Genomic DNA, 20,686 nt, shown 5'->3' on the forward strand with positions numbered 1-20,686 from the left:
ATATTAAATTTCATGTTAATGTTTTAGGTTTTTTATTTTAAATCACAATATTTGTCTACACTGGTATTTTAAAAATTTGGGCATCTGTTAATCAAGGGAAAAGGATTCAGCCTATTCTACTACATTTTGTATGAAACAAATAATTATTCCATGTGTTTTCACTAAACACTGGAACTTACAATAAGTGTATTTATTGGAATAATTTGGGGTCCAGTTAACACCCATTCAGACAGACACTAAATCATTGCCCCAGGAAAGGGAGAGCCTTAACTTATAATTAATCAATTACTAGTTACATCAAATTTGAGTACAGTATAAGTTCAGTATGTCTATTATTTTGTGACAGCAAACTTATCTATGTTTTTCTTGAAGAAAATACCTACTAGCAACTTTCAATTTTTTATAGTCTGTATTATATTTACATGAAAAGCAGAGTATGCAAAAGACATGCTATATTCCAAGGTAAAAATGTGAAAGAACTGACAGGAAAAGAAAGGAGACACGGTAGACAAAAAAGTCTTGTAAGCAGGCACTACACTCTGCAAGGGGGACATCTGACAATCTATATATTTTCAGAATTCTAAGAGCCACCACAGGCACTAGACCCAGAATGGTAATGGTAGAGTTTTCAAAAATGAAATAAAGTGAAGCAAACATTAGAAAACTGCTCTTACTATCAAAGCTTAGTTAAAAAGAATGAAACTACAGAAAAAAAAACCACACACACCTTATCTTGATGGCATACTATAAAGTAAGTCTGATATATTTAAACCCAATTATTATTTCAGATAAATGCTGATAGTGACTACTGACAGACAACTCTACACATTTGTAAGTATTATAAGCTGCATAACACATAAAAGATGGACTATTATAGACTTCAAGAGACTAATTAAAGAACTATCATATACTCTCAAGATTCAAAAAAACCAGAAAAATTTTATTTGACCCAAATTTACATTTATGGGAATACGGACAACTCTCTGAGTGGGTATCTGTAAAACTGTGGTTTTTTTTGTGTTTATTTCTTCCTCTCTGGTGCAAATTACTGTAAGAATGTAAACTGATTTTATATAGGTTATTGAAAAACTGTCAAATGTGAAAAGCAATCACTAAAAAATACTAAGAATAATTAGTAATAAACACAGGGATGCTTTGGAGGACTAGAGGTGTTTTTTTTTTAAATCCATAGAATTAATAAAATTATTTAAATGATAATCAAAGAATAAGCTCTGATTCATACAGAATTAATTTTTTAAAAATTTTGGCATCTACATTTCCAAACTATTAGTTTCACTACCAGGCAGAAAGCCTCACTGGAAATGATACAAGCAGGATATATGAGCTCTAGCTCCTCTGAAAAGGAACACATCACAACATGCATAATTTAGAGTGCCAGGTTAAATAATATCCCAATACATACCACTCCATTGTGGTGGACCTACAGAACAGATTATTATAAGTTAATGGACTTCAAACAATTGTATACACACAGAAAGGTATGTTGGAAATCGCAAGTCAAATTACTTTTTATAAATCTCATTACATAAAAGCATATTTTAAGACAATTTCTTTAACTTTTCCTTTCCTAATTTTTTCCATACTTTTGAATCTTAAATTATGTGCCCTTTCTACATGATTTTGTGGGCCTTACACAGCCTGCAGGCCAAATGTTTCCCTCCTCTAATCTAAAATGTTCCTGAGAGGGTCTTAAATACAATAAAAAATTGCTCTATCTTATACTTTATTCTCAAAAGACATTTTTAATGCCTTTGTCTTTTTTTGGTTGGTTTCATGGAATTCAATCAAGAACCCTATCTAATTTAATGTTTTAAAAACAGGTGAAATAAAAGCAGCACCAATAAAGCTTAAAAATTAATCTAATCAACTAAAGATGGTCAGCTAATAGTTCAGACGTCCAGATGAGAGGTCAGCAGTATGGCTGGTTCAGTAATGTCAAGGGTAATTGTGAACTTGTACACCCGGACAGCTGAGAGAGCCTGAGAACATCTGCTGCTGTGCATTCAGAGGCAGAGTGAGAGACACACTACCATTCTTAAGGCCTTCCATCAGCTGCAAACCAACAGTGACTAGGACTGAAGTGGAGCATTTAAAAAAAATCAATGGTGCTGTGCCCAAACAATGTGGAAATGTAATTTGTTCATAGTAAGATAAATCAACATTCTGCTAGCTTCAGTGGAAAAAGTGCTGTTTTTCTACAACAGTAATTATGAGCTTCAACTTGTTTACATATCTACTTTCACAGCAGACTGACAGCAGAAACCATATCTTCACATCTAAATATCCTAAATCCAGTGCTGGCATAATATTAATGAATACATCAAGGAATGCATGCATGAATGAGTAAATCAAACAAATGAATTTATCAATCAAGACTGAATAGATAGCAGAGGCAAAAAAGGTCAGTCAAATTTCTAATTTAAAATGATAGCTAAATTCTTTTTAACTGAAGTTTTTGCTCTGCTATGGTGTAATGAGAATGTAAATACTAGGAAGAGAAGCAATCTCGTATGAACAAGGTGGCAAAGATGACTATCAACAAACAACATAATTTATCTGCATTTTACTGTGATAATTAAGATACAACTAAAATGTAAGATACTTCAAATGAATTATCAGATCTTAAAACACTGCAAATTGTACTCTTAGGAACTAAACGTAATTTTTATATTTTATACAAGAAAAAAGTCTGCATTTCAAAATTAATAAAAAGATTTACATTTATATTCTGAAAATACCTTATTGATTAAATAACTACTAAATTACAACCAACCTTAACAGTGATTTGCAGGATTCATGGAGTAAATTATTTACTTAACTATAATTTTTTTTCTAAATATGACAACTGGAAAATTTTGTGTGGATTTTCATAAATTTAATATAAAACTTTAAAAAATCATACCAAGTTTTTAGTTGCAAAATAATATAATATATAATATGATGGGCCAAATTAACTATCAATAAATTCAAATATTTTGCTCAAAACTGAAGCTGACATCAAAGATAAAAAGAAAAATAGAAATAAAAGTTACCTTGCCTTCGCAGTTCATTTTTAACAGCTTCCACACCTCCCGTTTTTTCAATAAAGTCATATATAACTTTTGATGTTTCTCTGTCTTTAAGTTGTGCCTCTGAGATTCCACACATATCAAAAAGATTCTTCAATTCTGGATCCAAATTATTCAACTACAACAGATAAAATAACCACAAACTATAAAAATCTACCCTTGTTTATTAAAAATAAGTATGACAAAGTATAATTCTCATATGTTTTTTGAAAATATTTAAGTTAATTCTTTTTCCTTTTAAAAAATATTTCTTTATTTCAAAGGCAGAAATACAGAGAGAAGGAGTCAGGGAGAGATAGGGATAGAGGGAGAAAGATCAAGAGATCTTCCGGGGCCAGTACTGTGGCATAGTGGGTAAAGCTGCCGCCTGCAGTGCCAGCATCCCATATGGGCACTGGTTCAAGTCCTGGCTGCTCCACTTTCGATCTAGCTCTCTGCTATGGCTGGGAAAGCAGTAGAAGATGGCCCAAGTCCTTGGGCCCCTGCACCCATGTGGGAGACCTGGAAGAAGCTGCAGGCTCTTGGCTCTGGATCGGCACAGCTCCTCTGTTGCAGCCAATTGGGGAGTACACCAGACCTCTCTCTTTCTCTCTTTCTCTCTCTGTATAACTCTTTCAAATAAATAAATAAATCTTTAAAAAAGAGAGAGAGAAAGAGAGATCTTCCATTCACTGGTTCACTATCCAAAACGCTGGGACAGGGCCAGGCCGAAGGCAGGAACCAGGAGCTACTTCTGAGTTTCTCAGAAATGGATGCAGGGGCTGAAATACTCGGGCCATCTTCCGCTGCTTTCCCAGACACATTAGCAGGGAGCTAGATTGGCTGTGGAACAGCTGGGACTTGAACCGGTGCCCATAGGGTTGCTAGCACTACAGGCAGAGGCTTAACCTTCTATGCCGCAAGTCCAGGCACAAGTTAAATAAACTTTTAATGCAGTTACAGTATTTATATGCTAACAAAATAAATGTTAATGGAGCCAGCACTGTGGTGCAGTAGGTTAATGCCCTGGCCTAAAGCACCGGCTCGAGACCCAGCTGCTCCACTTCAGATCCAGCTCCCTGCTATGGCCTGGGAAAGCAGTAGAAGATGGCTCAAGTTCTTGGGCCCCTGCACACTCGTGGGAGACCCGGAAGCAGCTCCTGGATCCTGGCTTTGGATTGATGTAGCTCCAGCCATTGCGGCCAATTGGGGAGGGAACCATCAGATGGAAGACCTCTTTCTCTCTCTCTGCCTCTCCTCTCTCTGTGTAATTCTTTCCAATAAATAAATAAATCTTAAAAAAAATAAACGTTAATAAATCTAAAAGGAGACATATACTCCAATACAATAGTAATGGGGGACTAAAAGCACATTTTCATCAATGTACAGATCAACTAGACAGAAAACCAACACAGAAAAAACAGCCAAATGACATTATAGACCAAAAGGACCTAACAGATATCTACAGAACCTTTCATCCCACAGCTGCAGAATACAAATATGGAATCAACCCAGATATCCATGAACTGATGAATAGATAAAGAAATTATGGTATACATACACTATGGAATACTCAACCGTAAAAAAGAAAAATCTTGTCTCTGGCAACAAAATGGATGCAACTGGAAATTACTATACTTAGTGAAATAAACCAGTCCAAGAAGACCAATACCATATGTTTTCCCTGATCTGTGGTAACTAACAGAGCACCAAAAATGTAATGTGTAAGAGTGAAACTGACATTCTGAGATTCATGATTGTTCTCTACTGTTGAGGAACAGTGTTCTTTTCTTCTTACTATTTGTTGACATTTTACTTAGTGTATGGTTAGTCTTTTGAATATATAGCAAACTGAAAACAGATTACTGCAAAAATGGAGAGAGAATAAGAAAGGAAAGAGGAAAAAGGGTGAGAGTGTTTATTGGAGGGAGGGTAGGATGGGAAGGGTCACTATGTTCCTAAATTTGTATATATGAAATACATGGAATTTGTTTACCTTAAATAATAATAACAGAATAAATATGAACAAAGAATAGATCTTACATTTTATCACATCTCTTTTTTGTTCCCTGACTTCAGAAGAAGAGAATTCTTGATTTCTATTAACCCATTCATGATTCAAACATCAACAATGTGAATCTATTTCACCTTGTCCCAGGTTAAGATTTAAGTATAATCACAAAGAAAGACAAAAACAGCAAATCAATTTGAAAATCCAAGGGTAAGGACATTTTTGTAATTTTTAGCCCTTGAATAGTGCTCAACAGAAAAAGACACTCAATATGTATGAGATTAATGTGGTAATTATAACAAAAATATTGAAAATGATTTTTGAACCAAGTCACAAAATAACTTTGTTTTTAAAGATCTAATATGAAAGGACGGTACTATGGTTCCAAATCTCAGTAGTATATACACATAAGCACAACTCTTCCAAATAGACACTAGAAGCTGCAAACATAAATAATAATAAAGAAATAAGCCCTTTGAAAAGTCTAAATGCAAGTCATAACATTCTTACATATTTATATCAATATTGTATACAGCTTGAAAAGACACTCACATCAAAGCCTGTATTTGGATCCCAACCAACATGTCCAATGTGCCTAAAGTAACAAGTAGAAAAATAAAATGCATGAAGGGCAATAAAAACATATATGTAGGAAATCCAATTCTCCAGTGGAATTTTGGGTCTGAACGAACAGTTCTCACAGACATACCGGTATTCTAGGAAAAATTATATACAAGGAATTGGAAGATCAGGATTCCAGCCCTGGTCTTGCTACCAATCTTAACGTTTTTGTACAATCTCTCCAAGAACTATTTACCAAGTTAGCTTAAGAATATACAAGCATTTCATATATATGCATATATATGCATTTTATAATTATGTATATATAAGCATGTACATGCATCTGAGATGACAAAAGTTTTATAATGAACTAACAAAATAATGCATATGAAATTCTTTGAAATGTCATATAATACCAAATGCTTTTACTGCCTTAAGGCAATACCAAGAGGCAATTTTCAAATATCATTTACATGGTGAAGTGAGAAATTTTTTATTATTTTTGAATTTTCAAAATTCATTTGAGAGGCAGAGAGACAGATAATAGAGCTCCCAATCAATAGTTCACTTTCCAAATGTCTGCCAGGACTGGGCCAAACTGAAGGTAGGAGCAAAGAACTTAATCTAGATTTTCCACATGGATGGCAGGAACCCAACCACTTGAGTCTTCACTTGCTTCCTCCCAGAATGAACATCAGGGAAGCTGGAATCAGGAGCAGAGTCAGGACTCACAGTCACTCTGATATAGGATGCATACAGGTGATATGAACATCCTAACTAGTGGCTTAATTGCTAAGCCAAACACCCATTCTAAGAAATTGTTTTTATATCTAACTATTAATTGAAAAATAAATTTTCTCTAATTTTTATTTTCTGATGGTTGAAAAGTAAACAAACCATTAAATTTACAGAATGACTACTGAGCAACTGCCTTTAAAAACAAAATATTCCAAAAAAACCTTGCAACAACAAAAAGTATGTAAATGATAAATGTAAGCACCTTCCTCCCAAAAAGAAAACAAAACATTCCTAGTAAGTTAAAAATCAAGGAGCAGGCATTGGTGTAGCAGTTAAGATGCTGCTTAGGATGAATGCATCCCATATTAAGAGTGCCTGGATTTGAGTCCTGGTCTACTCCAGGTTCCAGCTTCTTGCTAATGTCCACCCAAGTGGTGGCTTGAGCACCAAGTGGTGGCTCAAGTACTTGAGTTCCAGACAACCAAGTGGAGCTCCTAGCTCCTGGCTTTGGCCTGGCCCAGTCCGGACTGTTATGAACACCTGGGGAGTGAACCAGAGGATGAGAGCTCTATGTGGATGGCAGCTCTGAGTATTTGCACTGCTGGCCCTCTTCAACACACGGGCCCGTCTTCTCTGCCTTCCAAATAAATAGAAATTAAAAGAAAAAAAATCAAGAGCAGCAATGAATAAATCAAAAGTGAAGATAAAAATTAAAGAACTGTCTTACTGGAAATTACTTGGCGTTCCAATATCTGCCTTGGTTAATCTCTTCTTTTTAGCTTTTCCTTTCTTCTTTTCTTTGGTATGGGAAATATTGTTGACTTGTGAACCATAAAATCTATTTGTTGTGATTTCTGGGTTTTTTATGTCAACTGTAGCCATGGGTAGATTAGGACCTGTAAGCAAAGATAAAATAATATGAAAGGGATATAATTTAAGATAACAACTATATATAATTCATATTAAATCTTTTTCTGAAGTAGAATCACTTCAATACTACGAATTAAGTTTAAACTTAAACCTGAATGTTATTTTTGTAAATAATGAAGTACTGCTTAAAATTTAAAACCTACACTAAATTCTTAAACACATTAGCATAGATCAAATATGTATTTTATCACATTAAATCTCATGAATATGAACTTCCAACTAGAATTTAAATTTAAATTTAAATGATCTGACCCTTTAAATCTGTACTTTGATTGCTGCATAACCAACATACTGCTCTTTGGTGGATATCATATAACAGTAAGAGAAAACATACTGCTCTTCGGTGGATATCATATAACAGTAAGAGAAAACACAGCAAAAGAAAATCTACATTTGTTTTAAATTTAACAGAAATTTAGTCTTACCTCTTTGTTTCAACTTTATTAGTCCATGAGGGAAAAAGTACTTATAAAATTACTACCACATTTTTTTCCAAAACTGCCATACATGACTCTAGTACATCAGTACACAACCTCAACTATCATACTGATGAGTTCAAAAACTTCAAATGGAAAACATTCTTAAAACACTTATCTTTCACAAAGATCAACAGTAAAAGTAGGTACTTTTAGATATTAACAGTCTTCAGTAACACTAAATGTAGCACAAAAAGAGTTAAAGTGTGAACGCAATGCATTCATCCTAAATTTTTTTTTACAAATTTAACTGACAGGAAACATATGTTCCTTAGAGAGTTATTTACTGATTCCTTGGCAAAATCCCCCAGAATACCAAGTTCCTCAGAAATGATTACATTCACAACTTTAAAAATGCTGTATAAAATACAATCAGCATTGTGTAGAGAATGTGTTAACACAGCACATTTGAGACATATCTAGACAGCCCTCCTTACAAGGCTAGCCTTCCGCTGGCAACTGGTAGAATGTGCTAGGCAAAGGATGCCTGTATGATTTGCCCCTAGAAAAGACCCAGCACTAAACTATTTCTTTAGATGACATTTCACATGTGTTCACAATCAATTACTGGTTAAATTGATTCCACTGGGAGAACTCTAGGAAGCTTACATGTGATTTCCTAAAGACTGCATCCAACAGTCTTTCCCTTTGTTAATTTTGCTTTTTTCTTTCCACTGTAATAAATCTTTGCAATTACAACTATATACTGAGTCCTCTCAGTAAATCCCCAACCATGAGGGTAGTCTTGGAGGTTCCTAACACAATAGCAAAATGGCAAATATCTTGAAAAATCTCAAGATATTAAACAGTAATACAAATTAGGTAACCACTAAATGACAATTTGAATCTAATTCTTTATGCTGAAAATTCTAAACGTATTCCATTTATTAAAGCTAACAGAAAATGTTTACCCACATGAGTGAGTTATAGAATCTGCTTTCTCTCAACTTCCTTACTAAAGATGGAATTGAGATAAAATAAAATTATGAAAGCCATATGCCACCTCAGGAGACACATAAACAAGCTAGAAAGATGTATGCTTTGAATGTCACCAAAATTTGGCTATTTTCATTCAATATTCAGTCTATTTACATGAAACGATCTATAAATGATCTGAACATTTTATTTACAATTTTATTAAAAATTCCATTGGAAGTTGCTGATATTGGAAAAAATAAAATTATTTCTTCTTGATAAAAAAATGGAAGCTAGTGAACGTAAATAAAGTCATTAAAAGCTTTTTCATGTTGAGGAATAACCTGAACATAATTGGATCAAGAAGTAAAGGTTAAACAATACAGAATGATTGAAAGACTGATTAAACAGTAGATAGAGACCTGGATGTTCAGATAACACATTTCAATGTTTAGTTTCACAAAATAAGGAATTTATTGAGAATACCCAGAATCCAGGGTTACAGAGTCAAATTAGAGTCTCACTCATACTTTCATACCCTTATCTAACGATAATCAGTTTTTACTTCTCATTCTTGCCATTTTCCTATTATAATTTATCTTTACCAGTTACAGTAATACCATCCAAAATATGATGCTACAAATTAATTACTCTTATGTTTATATTTAATAGAATTTAAGAATGTAATGACAGATTTAGGAGTATGAGATTTAAGCATCCTCTTGATTCATTTCACTTTCCTGAAACAGATGTTCAAAAAGCAATTATAAGGGGAAAAATCATTAAAAACAAAAAACAACCATTATTAGTTTTTAGGACAAAACAACAAAAATATTTTCCTGTTGCTTTAGTTTATTGTACTATACATGACCTAAATGGTAACAGAATTGGTTTAAGTTATTTTAAGTTATCCAAGCTAATTATTCTTTTCAAGGAAATAAATCAAGGTTCTCATAAGCCTGATTTATAATTCACTAGACAAAGTTGACTTAGCTGTCTCTGAAGAAGGTTCAAAACCCAGGAGTGCAGTGGAGGATGGCCCAGGTCCTTGGGCCCTGCACCCACATGGGAGACCAGGAGGAAGCACCTGGCTCCCGGCTGCGGATCGGCGCAACGCGCTGGCCGCAACGCACTGGCCATAGCAGCCACTTGGGGGGTGAACCAACAGAAAAAGGAAGACCTTTCTCTCTGTCTGTCTCTCCCTCTCACTAACTCTGCCTGTCCAAAAAAAAAAAAAAAAAAAAAAAAAAGGACAATGAATAATAACATTTAACTCATAACACAGTCAAACTGTATTTCCTCTCCTCCCTCTACCTCAAAAGCAGGCATGAATATGTTACTATGCATTTGCCAGGCAGTTAAAAAGTCTGAGCATTATCTTTTTAGAGTTAATATAGATGAATTTCACTAGTACTGGTTGAAACATTATGTAAATAAGCCTATACAGGAAAATGCAGATTGTAGGGATATATAGAAAATAAGTATTAAATGGGAAATTAGTGTTTGTTTTTTTATTATTATTTTATTCTATTTTATTTATTTATTTTTTTTTACAGGCAGAGTGGACAGTGAGAGAGAGAGACAGAGAGAAAGGTCTTCCTTTGCCGTTGGTTCACCCTCCAATGGCCGCCGCGGCCGGCGTGCTGTGGCCGGCGCACCGCGCTGATCCGATGGCAGGAGCCAGGAGCCAGGTGCTTTTTCCTGGTCTCCCATGGGGTGCAGGGCCCAAGCACCTGGGCCATCCTCCACTGCACTCCCTGGCCACAGCAGAGAGCTGGCCTGGAAGAGGGGCAACCGGGACAGAATCCGGCGCCCCGACCGGGACTAGAACCCAGTGTGCCAGCGCCACTAGGCGGAGGATTAGCCTAGTGAGCCGCGGCGCCGGCAGTGTTTGTTTTTTAAATCTTTCATTTTATACATGAAAACTAAGGATAAGAGTCAGGTGACCTTATGAAGTCATATAAAGGCAAACTTGGGTACCTTGGTTCTTAGCCCACTATCCTTTCTATTAGATATTCCATGTTTTACAAAGGAGTAAAACTAGAGGGTAATCACAATGCTAATTTTACAAATGTCACTATACTTTATTTCTTCACAAGTTTATCACTTCTCTCAAATTCCAGTTTGATAACTCATCACTCAATAAATATTTACTAACAACTTGCAGGATTTATAAAAAATATTTTATATACATATAAGAAGCTAAGGTACTTGGTTATTTCTGCTGAAAGTATTTATTTTAGAATTTGAGGGTGTTGAATAAAGTTTAAAAGGGTATTCTAAAGCCTAATTAAGTATGTTTCAAAAGTGACAAATAACCTGTATGAAATACCAGAGTAATTTTTCATTAAAGTATTAATGGAAGCTTTGTTAACAGATATTCTTAAGTCATTTCTAGTAAAATTTAATTATTCTATTTATGAAATTATTTATCTTAAGAACATTTACTAATATATTAATGGAGGATTCTTTCCTGCTTTTGCATAAAACAATCAAAAGACAAATTATTTCCTTTTGATTATGTACAACTGCCACAGGAAAAGATTTTAAAATATTTTTGTGAACGGACATGTCTAGTTAATTTTAAATCTAAAAGAACAAACTAATACTTCCCTTTAATTACATAAAAAGCAGAGAGCTCTCACCAAGATAAAACAGTTGAGAAACAGGTGGCCCAGAGGCCTCTGATGTCAAGCAGTCATGAAGCTGAGAACAAATCATGGGAAAGCGTATAAGCTAAAATGTGGGATTGACCAATAAAGAAATTAGGAGTTAGTAAGGAAGATACCAAGATGCACTTTAGGTATATATGTAATTTCTATATGAAGTGTCTTTTCAATGATTACAGTTTGAAAAGGTCTGGTAAACTGATTCTTTAAATGAAGATCTGAGACAGACTACCCGCATGGATATTGCAGGAGAAGGTTACGGTGCCCACTGCCACCTGGTGGTGGTGCACCAAATGCAGTAACACATAATGCTACTCTAAAACAATGGTCTCCACCAAGTGGCGAGAAAAAGTTGTTGTAGAGCAGGAAAAAATATTAAAATTCCTGTTACTACTTATTTCATTCTTTATTGTACATATATGTTTCATGTTATATGTATATTTTATAAATAAATACCTATACAAATATTGGCAATACATGTTTTACAATTGTCTTTTAATGGTTCTTTTAAAAATTACTCCATTTATTTAATGAAAAAAAGTTTGGGACTATTGCACCAAAGGTGAAAACTATAAAACTAAAGATCTAAAACAAACAGCAATGTCATAGAAAGGAATCACATTTAATCGTAAATGATTCTCTTACTAGGGATAAGAAAAATCACGAGACACCACTGCTTCACAAAGAATTTTCAAATCCTTATTCACAGAAATTAGATGTCGCTTCAGAAACACATTTTGTATGTATTGAAAAACTTGGATATTTTAAAATACTAAAGTACTGACATCCTTAGTTTTTACACGCAAGTACTAGGAAGCCTTCCCCTTTGGTACTGAATATATATGCTCATCAAACATAAAACAAATTCAAAGCGGTTAAAATTCTAGGCACACATCAAGCAAAAAAATTCTACCACTGCATTAAAAGGTCACAGATGAACACCTGAGACTTAGTTGCCCCTGCTTTCTTTTGCCTCTGCCACATACTAACTATGTGTCTTGAGACATATTTTTACCCTCCCTAGGTCTCAATTTCTCCTTCAAAATCATATTGACTTGCAAAGCAGTTAAGGGGCCAAGCTCTAGAGTCATATATATGTCTTAAAACTGAATACTCCTCCTTGAGGCAGAATCCTGATATACCACCTTACTAGTTATGTGATCTTGAGCAAGTTACCTATCTGTGCCCCGTTTCTTCACCTACAAAATGGAGATAAAAGGAATTATTTTGGAGGATTACTGAACAGTGTCCAGAAGATAGTAAATAATCATTAAATAGTAGCTGCCAGGGTCAGGGTTATAGCATAGCAGATTAAGCTTCTACCTGTGATGCTGGCATCCCATACAGGAGCCAGTTTGAGATCCAGCTGCTCCACTTCAGATCCAGCTTCCTGCTAATATGTCTGAGAAAACAGCAGAAGATGGCCCCTGCACCCATGTGGGAGACCCAGAAGATGCTCCTGACTCCTGGCATTGGTTTGGCACAGCTCCAGCTGTTACAGCCATTTGAGGAGCAGCTGCCAATATTACTGCTGTCATCATCTTCAAAACTAGTATTTATTAAGCACTATGCCAAGCTCTTTAATCAATTGATTTAATCTCCACAGCCACCCTGGAAGGATTAATATTTATTTTTAAAAGAGAAAGTCAATGTACACAATACTTGGCACACGATAAACACTATTCAAGGTAGTTAGCCATTTTAAAAAAATTAACAAGGTAAAAAAACCCCAAGTTTAATACAGTAATATTTGGTTTATGTTTGTATATTAAGAGTACAAATTTAAGGACATCAGAGGCAATACATAATTTTAACATGTAAGCCTCAATGACCATCAATAGTTGTCATATATTAAGAAGTCTGCATGATATAACTTTTCCTTGAATAATCATTCTAAGTTATGATGAAAACATTTGAGATTGTTTTTTTTAGAGCAGCAATATTCTCTATTATAATGAAGGTTCCTGGAGCAGTGGTTCTTTATCTTCATAGCCATGGACCCTATTGACATGTGATGAACACCAGAATCCTCTCTTCAGAGAGAAGAACATAGATCAATTATAAAATGTAGCACATGGGGCTGACGCTGTGGCACAGCGGGTTAATGCCCTGGCCTGAACCGTCAGCATCCCATATGGGCACCGGTTTGAGACCCAGCTGCTCCTCTTCCAATCCAGCTCTCTGCTGTGGCCTGGGAAAGCAGTGGAGGATGGCCCAAGTCCTTGGGCCCCTGCACCCACGTGGGAGACCCTGAGGAGGCTCCTGGCTTCGGATCAGCACAGCTCTGGAAGTTGCGGCCAATTGGGGAGTGAACCATCGGATGGAAGGCTTCTCTCCCTCTCTCTGCCTCTCCTCTCTCTGTGTAGCTCTGACTTTCGAATAAAAAATAAATCTTTAAAAAAAATGTAGCACATAACTTCAAGGAAGGCATCTGCAATTCAGGATGAGAATCTCTGGCCTAGGTATATGGAACCCTATCTTTTACATCTTGGTATTCTGCTTTAATTCTCAGGTATCCAACAATCAAAAAAAAAAAAAAAAAAAGATCCATAATACTTCCAGTGTTCAGTATCAATCTAAGGAAGGTTATATGCAACTACAATTAGTTTTTTATTTGTTTAAAGATTTATTTATTTAAACAAATAGTTCTAAACATACCACCAGAGTGATAAGGGTTTCATGTAATTATAAATCCATTTATATGAAATATTTTGAAACAAGAATAGAAATTAAAATTTTAAAATACGAAACTTGTAAAATATGCTAGGCAAAATTTATTCTTTTCAGAAAAGATTTTAAGATCAGATTATATAGTCTAAATTGAATCAACTGTGAACACAGAACTAAGATAAAATAGTGACTTTCACTCTTGGTACTCTTCCTTCACATTAGAAAGATACCAAAGATAGTACGTTTCCTAAGTCTTAACTGTGATTCATTGATTTAAAATAAGAACACAATAAATTATAGTATTTGATCACATATATGCCACTACAAGAACTGAACAATAATCTAAAATCCTTTTGATCAATAATTATCAAAGAGCTTACCATTTGGGGGATCTCGTCTTTTTTCTGTGAGAAAATAAATTAGGATAATATTATTAGACTTATGTAATATAGCATCAACATAAAAGTTAATTCACTTAAATGCTATCTTATTCCTAAATGTATGCGCAGATGATTAAGAACTAAGATTAGAACAGTTTCTAAAGAACTGTCATAAGCAGACATCTAAACAAACTGAGGATGAGAACAATATGTTCAAAGGCCCTAACCAGAGTACAACATAAAAGAACTATATGAAGCCTGGGCTAAAGTCAGCAAAAGAAAGAGTGGAAGGAGGTACGTTGGGGAGAGTCAGGGTTTAGATTACAACAGGTCTCACAGTCCACAGTTAAGGAGTATAAGTTTTGTTCTATGTATAATATGAAGCATGAACATGGTTATGAATAGGGCAAGTGACACAATCTAATTGATGTTTTAAAAGTTTACCCTGGCCACTATATAGAAAAGATAGCAGGGGATAGAGAGCAGGGAGACTAGTCAGTAAGCAAGAACAGTTCTACAGTTGGCACATGATACATGATGGTGGCTTGGATTAGGACAGTAGCAGTAGAGGTGTGAGAAATAGACCCAAGGCATATTTTTAAAGGCAAAACCGAGATTCACTGATAGGATTTATGTGACTGAGTGATGAAGTAGAGCAAACACCTTTTACTAAGGTAGGTAAGACTAGCAGAGAAGTAAAGACAAGTCTGAGTAAAAAAAGCTGGGGATGGTAAGAGTGTACATGGACCAGGTGTTCTGCTCAGAGACTTAAGACTTAAGTCTAAAGGTTATTTTCACACTCAGTTTGAGTGGACAGTCTGAAATTCAATGGAGAGGTCAATGCTGAAATGAATTTTTGAGAGTCATTATCACATAGATGCTTTTCAAAGTTATGAAAGCAAAAAGGGAAAGAGAATATTCAGAATTTTGAGCACTGAGACCAGAAAAATACTGAAAATCTACAGTCAATTATGAAGGAAGAAAACTGGGAGAATTTTTACCCATTTTTTTGCATTCATACTTCCATATATCACAATTGCTCAGAACAAGACATTATTTTAGCTTTCAGACAGTTCAAAAGTAAATGAATAACTTTAAATTAATTTCCAAGTATTTTCTAATACAAAACTTTTTGAAATTATAAAAATATTCATAAACAGCTGATACTATAAAGTAAGTCTATAATTAACCACAACTCAAAACCATTAGGATTTAATTAGTGTATTATCAATGGGAAATATAAAGGTATTCATCCATCTGATGACCACATGAAGTAACAACTATCTGAAGCATTTGAAGTAAACAAGTCCTATCTATGAATATGCAAGTCAATCTTCAAATTGGTGGATGACACTAATATGGAAATATACTGAGATGAATATAAAAGCTCACAGTATAAATTCTAAGAAGCAATTACTTAGATATATGATATCACCCATGCTTGAGAGACAAACACACGAAAAAATTGGGGGTGGGGTTAGTCACATGAATGACTACCCAACAGAGACTCAGAGTTTCTCTAATGTTATCTTTCTGCTTCTAAAACATTTTGGCTAAACATCCAGGAACTATCTAAAACAGAATTTTTGTGCCAGGTAAAATATAGCTTTAACTTACATGCCAACTTCAAAATTAACATTTTTTTCAGTAAGGGATTTTACTTTTCAAAATACTCAACATATCACATGTTTTAACTGAAAGGAGCCCCAGAAAACCCCTGGGCTAATACTATAGCATGCCAATGAAGCAGGCACTGGATCATAACAATAGCATGAAATCCTTTCCTAGGACAGAATTAAGTGGTAAACTTCCATGATTCCAAAAAGTTAAAAGAAAGTAACAGGGCTGTAACAATTCTATTCAATCACTAAAAGTAGAAAATAGTAAGATCATAACAGTGAAGCAGTAACTCAGTTTATTCTCATTTTTACCTCACCCCCTTCTTGGAAATTCTCTAAGATAACAATCAAAATATATAAAATACAATATATGCTTTTGCATTGTTGTTTGCAACTCTTGCTTTTTGGTTTCTAAGCTTGCCAAAAGAATTTGCTTACAATGTATAAAATAATTTTAAAAGTTTAGCTAGCATTGTGGCATAGTTGGCAGACGCTGTCTGCAACGTCGTATCCCATATGGGCAAAAGTCTGAGTATCAGCTGCTCCACTTCTGATCCATGTGTTTGGGAAAGCATTGGAAGATGGTCCAAGTTCTTGGGTCCCTGCCACCCACATGGGAGACCAAGAAGAAGCTCCTGGCTCTGGGCTTTGGCCTGATGCAGCCCTGGCAGTTGAGGATGTTTGGGGAGTGAACCAGCAGATGGAAAGATAGCTCTCTTGCTCTCTCTCTCTCTGTAATTCTTTCAAATCAGTAAATAAAAATCTTAAAAATAAATAAATAAATTACAACGCTATTAAAAACCTAAGTTTAAGAGTCAAGCTTGGTTACTAAAATGGGTCATTCAGTAAAATTGAAAAAATTAGTTCTCAATAAAAATACCATTTCATTTAAGGTAGGAATTGACAAGCTTCTTTGGTAAAGGGCCAGAGAGTAAATATTTTAGGTTTTGATGGTCATACAGCTTCGGTGGAAAGTATTCAACTCTGTTATGGCTAAAAACTAGCCATAGAAAACAGGTAAATTGATATAGCAGGGTTTGGATAAAATTTTATTTATAAAATAGGCAGTGGGTCACATTTGTCCCATTAGTCAGTTTGCTGGCCCATTTTAAGTAATTAAAGAAAGAAAAAAATGGTTACCAGATTTCCTTTGTCGTCGACCCAACAAATCTGTAACTGCTTTTCGGAATTTTTTTGCTTCTTCTTCATTGGCAAAATTAAGAGCAACTTGACAAGTCTGAAATATTTTAATAAAACAGGACAAACAACAAAATGCACAAATTTAGCTTTATATAAGAAAAACAGTAAGGACCAACAAAAGTACATTTCTAAAAAAGGACAGATGGACTTAACTAGCAGAAAAAAATTATTTTATTTTATGATCTGAGCTAACCCATGAAAGTAAAAAGAATGCTATTAGAAAAAAATTACCGATCACAGCAGACACTCAAACTGTAAAAGGAATACTTCATCAGAATAGTAAATGGAATCTGAACTTTCAGTAAGTTTCCAAAAATAAAATCTGGATTAGAAAAGGCAACCAATGGAGAAATCAAACATGGTAATAAAGGAAAATATGACTTACATCTCCAGCAAAGGTATGAAAATATCCTCTAGGACTATTATATACAAAGTTATTATATAACTCTTGTTCCCACAACAGTTTCCCATCCTAGAAAAAAAGTAAAAATTCAAGTAAGACCTACCAATACAAGCTCTAGAAATAAAGCAGATGACTCATATTAAAGGAATGGTTTATATTAACATAACTTTCACATAGACATACATCAGCATCATCTTGTAATAACCTAATCAGCAATTTCATAATAACTATAAGCTCTGCATAGCATTTCTTTCATAAAACCTACACATCAAGTGAGTTTAATTCAATATACTAAAATATAATCTCATTAGCCAAGCCTTTCCACATACAGTTTCGGTCAGATTTATAACTGGAATAATTATTTGACCATCAATGTTACATGGAAGGAGTAGGATGCTTTTGTACATACACTGACATAGTTACATCAGCAATACTTAGACTGTGCACTATCAAATTTTACAGAAATATTTTGTTCTTCTTAATTTTGTACATGTATACTCTACACAGCTCATTAATAATCTTCAAATTCTTAACTTTTACAGAATATTTTCCTAACTAAATATAGGTTTATCAAACTTTTCATGCTGCAGAAAAAGATTGATGATTAAAACACATCAGTGTTAAACTACAGATAAGAGAGTTGGGGATGACCACTGTATCACCATAATGTAAAAGAAACATATTTAGGCCAGCGCCGCGGCTCACTAGGCTAATCCTCCACCTTGCGGCGCTGGCACACCAGGTTCCAGTCCCGGTCAGGGTGCCGGATTCTGTCCCGGTTGCCCCTCTTCCAGGCCAGCTCTCTGCTGTGGCCCGGGAGTGCAGTGGAGGATGGCCCAGGTGCTTGGGCCCTGCACCCGCATGGGAGACCAGGAGAAACACCTGGCTCCTGGCTTCAGATCAGCGCAGTGCACCGGCTGCAGCGCGGCGGCCGTGGAGGCCATTGGAGGGTGAACCAATGGCAAAGGAAGACCTTTCTCTCTGTCTCTCTCTCTCACTGTCCACTCTGCCTGTCAAAAAAAAAAAAATTTAACCTTAATATAAAATGTGCCTAATTCTGAGTATTCACAGCAATGTTACTTTCAAATGAAAATAAGTGAGAGAAACATAATCACTTATTGCTCTATTCTGAAATGCAAGGTTCCAATTAGACCACAATTTAAAACTGTAAAATACACTGCATAGACATTATGACCAGTTAATGGAATTTCTTTCTTCTTATATGGTTGTATGTGTATTCCATTCCTAATTAGTGTTTCTCATTATGGATGAGAACCGTCAAAGTACTTAGGAATGTCTTTCAAACTATGCACGTGTTTCCCATCTGCCAGAATCACTGCCATAGCAGCCACTGTATTGGGAATGCATGCATCTCTCAGCTGTCTTAGGGCATAGAGAAGTAAATGCTGAAAAGAATTCACTTGGGGAGGGTGTTGTGATGTAGTGGATAAATCTGCCACTTGTGATACTGGCATCCCCGATATGGGTACCAATTTGAGTCCCAGCTGCTCCGTTTTCAATCCAACTCCCTGCTAGTGTGCCTGGACAAGCAGTGAAGATGGCTCCAGTACTTGGGTCCCTGCCAACCATGTGGGAGATTATGATGGAGTTCCAGGCTCCTGGCTAAGTCTGGCCCAGCCCTGGCCATTGCAGCCATTTGGGGAGTGAACCACTAGATGGAAGATCAATATTGTAGCCACTTGGGGAGTGAACCACTGGATGGAAGAGCAATTTCTCTCTCTCTCTCTCTCTCTTTCTCCTTTTCTAATTCTAATTCTGACTTTCAAATAAATAATTATATCTTTTAAAAAAATTGCCTTATATTACTATGTTAATAAATTAAATCTCACTTAACCTCAATGAAATATATTTTAACAGATCCAGCCAGTCATTCCATTTTATAAATACATAAGCTAAGGCCCAGAGCTGGAAGAATGTTTGACCACAGCCTATCTGATAAAATTAATAACCAGGAGTTTAGTTTTCATAATTAAAATCTCATTTTACTTACTGCCATATGTAAATATGAACCATGAAAGATGACCTAAGGACTCAGGGGCAAATGTTGTGGTGCAGCAGGTTAAGCCACAGCATCAGCATCCCATACTGGAGTGCTGGTTGTGTCCTTGCTGCTATACTTTTTTTTTTTTTTTTTTTTTTTGACAGGCAGAGTGGACAGTGAGAGAGAGAGAGACAGAGAGAAAGGTCTTCCTTTGCCGTTGGTTCACCCTCCAATGGCCGCTGTGGCCGCCGGGCTGTGGCCACCTCACTGCGCTGATCCGAAGGCAGGAGCCAGGTGCTTCTCCTGGTCTCCCATGGTGCAGGGCCCAAGCACTTGGGCCATCCTCCACTGCACTCCCAGGCCACAGCAGAGAGCAGGCCTGGAAGAGGGGCAACCGGGACAGAATCCGGTGCCTCGACTGGGACTAGAACCCAGTGTGCCAGCGCCGCTAGGTGGAGGATTAGCCTATTGAGGCTCGGCGCTGGCTGCATCCAGCTTCCTGCTAATGCACTTGGGGAAGGCAGTGGAAGGCTGCCAAAGTACTTGGGCCCGACACCCATTGCAAAACCATGATAGAAATCCTGGCTCCAGCTTCAGCCTGGCCCAGGCCTGGCAACTGTGGTCATTTAGGGAGTTAATTAGTAGATGGAAGATTCTCTCTCTCTCTCACTCTGCCTTTCAAATAAATAAGTGCACATTAAAAAAAAGTAATAATATAGAGAAATCTCTGTTGTTAACAAAACCATTCTTTCAAAAAGAAAAAAAAGGTTTTTAAAGAAGTAATTGACACCTGATCTTATCCAAAACAATAATTACTTGTATGGCCACTACAAGAGATGAACACCTGGTAAAAAGCATCTAATCTATGACAAAGTGGATTTATGATTGAGAATGAATACAGAGCTGTAAAAATCTGAATATACTTATGATGAGAAATAATATAAGGGAAAATCAGTAATACATGTTTATAGATATTATGTAATGTTTTAAAGCTAGGCTGAAGTAAATAATAATACATATCAAGCTAAAATATTCTTTTGTTAT

The 20,686-nt window shown here is 35.7% G+C and overlaps 1 protein-coding gene across 6 annotated transcripts in view; it reads right to left on the minus strand.

Moving 5' to 3' along the window:
- WASL (WASP like actin nucleation promoting factor) overlaps positions 1-20,686 on the minus strand; it is an 83,752-nt gene that overhangs the window by 15,191 nt on the left and 47,875 nt on the right. For 2 of the 6 annotated variants that reach the window (XM_089329501.1, XM_089329502.1), the window contains 8 exons: positions 17,623-17,709; positions 17,178-17,274; positions 14,419-14,442; positions 11,345-11,435; positions 7,106-7,274; positions 5,632-5,674; positions 3,054-3,207; positions 1,424-1,441 (listed from right to left, as the gene is read on the minus strand). In XM_089329501.1, the coding sequence (XP_089185627.1) occupies positions 1,424-1,441; positions 3,054-3,207; positions 5,632-5,674; positions 7,106-7,274; positions 11,345-11,435; positions 14,419-14,442; positions 17,178-17,274; positions 17,623-17,708 (682 nt within the window). In that variant the 5' untranslated portion in view covers position 17,709. The remainder of the gene's footprint in view (positions 1-1,423; positions 1,442-3,053; positions 3,208-5,631; positions 5,675-7,105; positions 7,275-11,344; positions 11,436-14,418; positions 14,443-17,177; positions 17,275-17,622; positions 17,710-20,686) is intronic. The other 4 variants (XM_089329499.1, XM_089329500.1, XR_016231757.1 and 1 more) reach the window with 2 other exon arrangements.

This window comes from Oryctolagus cuniculus, chromosome 3 (genome assembly GCF_051225735.1).
Source record: "Oryctolagus cuniculus isolate XC-2025 breed Fujian yellow rabbit chromosome 3, ASM5122573v1, whole genome shotgun sequence".
In the NCBI taxonomy this organism is placed as follows: domain Eukaryota; kingdom Metazoa; phylum Chordata; class Mammalia; order Lagomorpha; family Leporidae; genus Oryctolagus; species Oryctolagus cuniculus.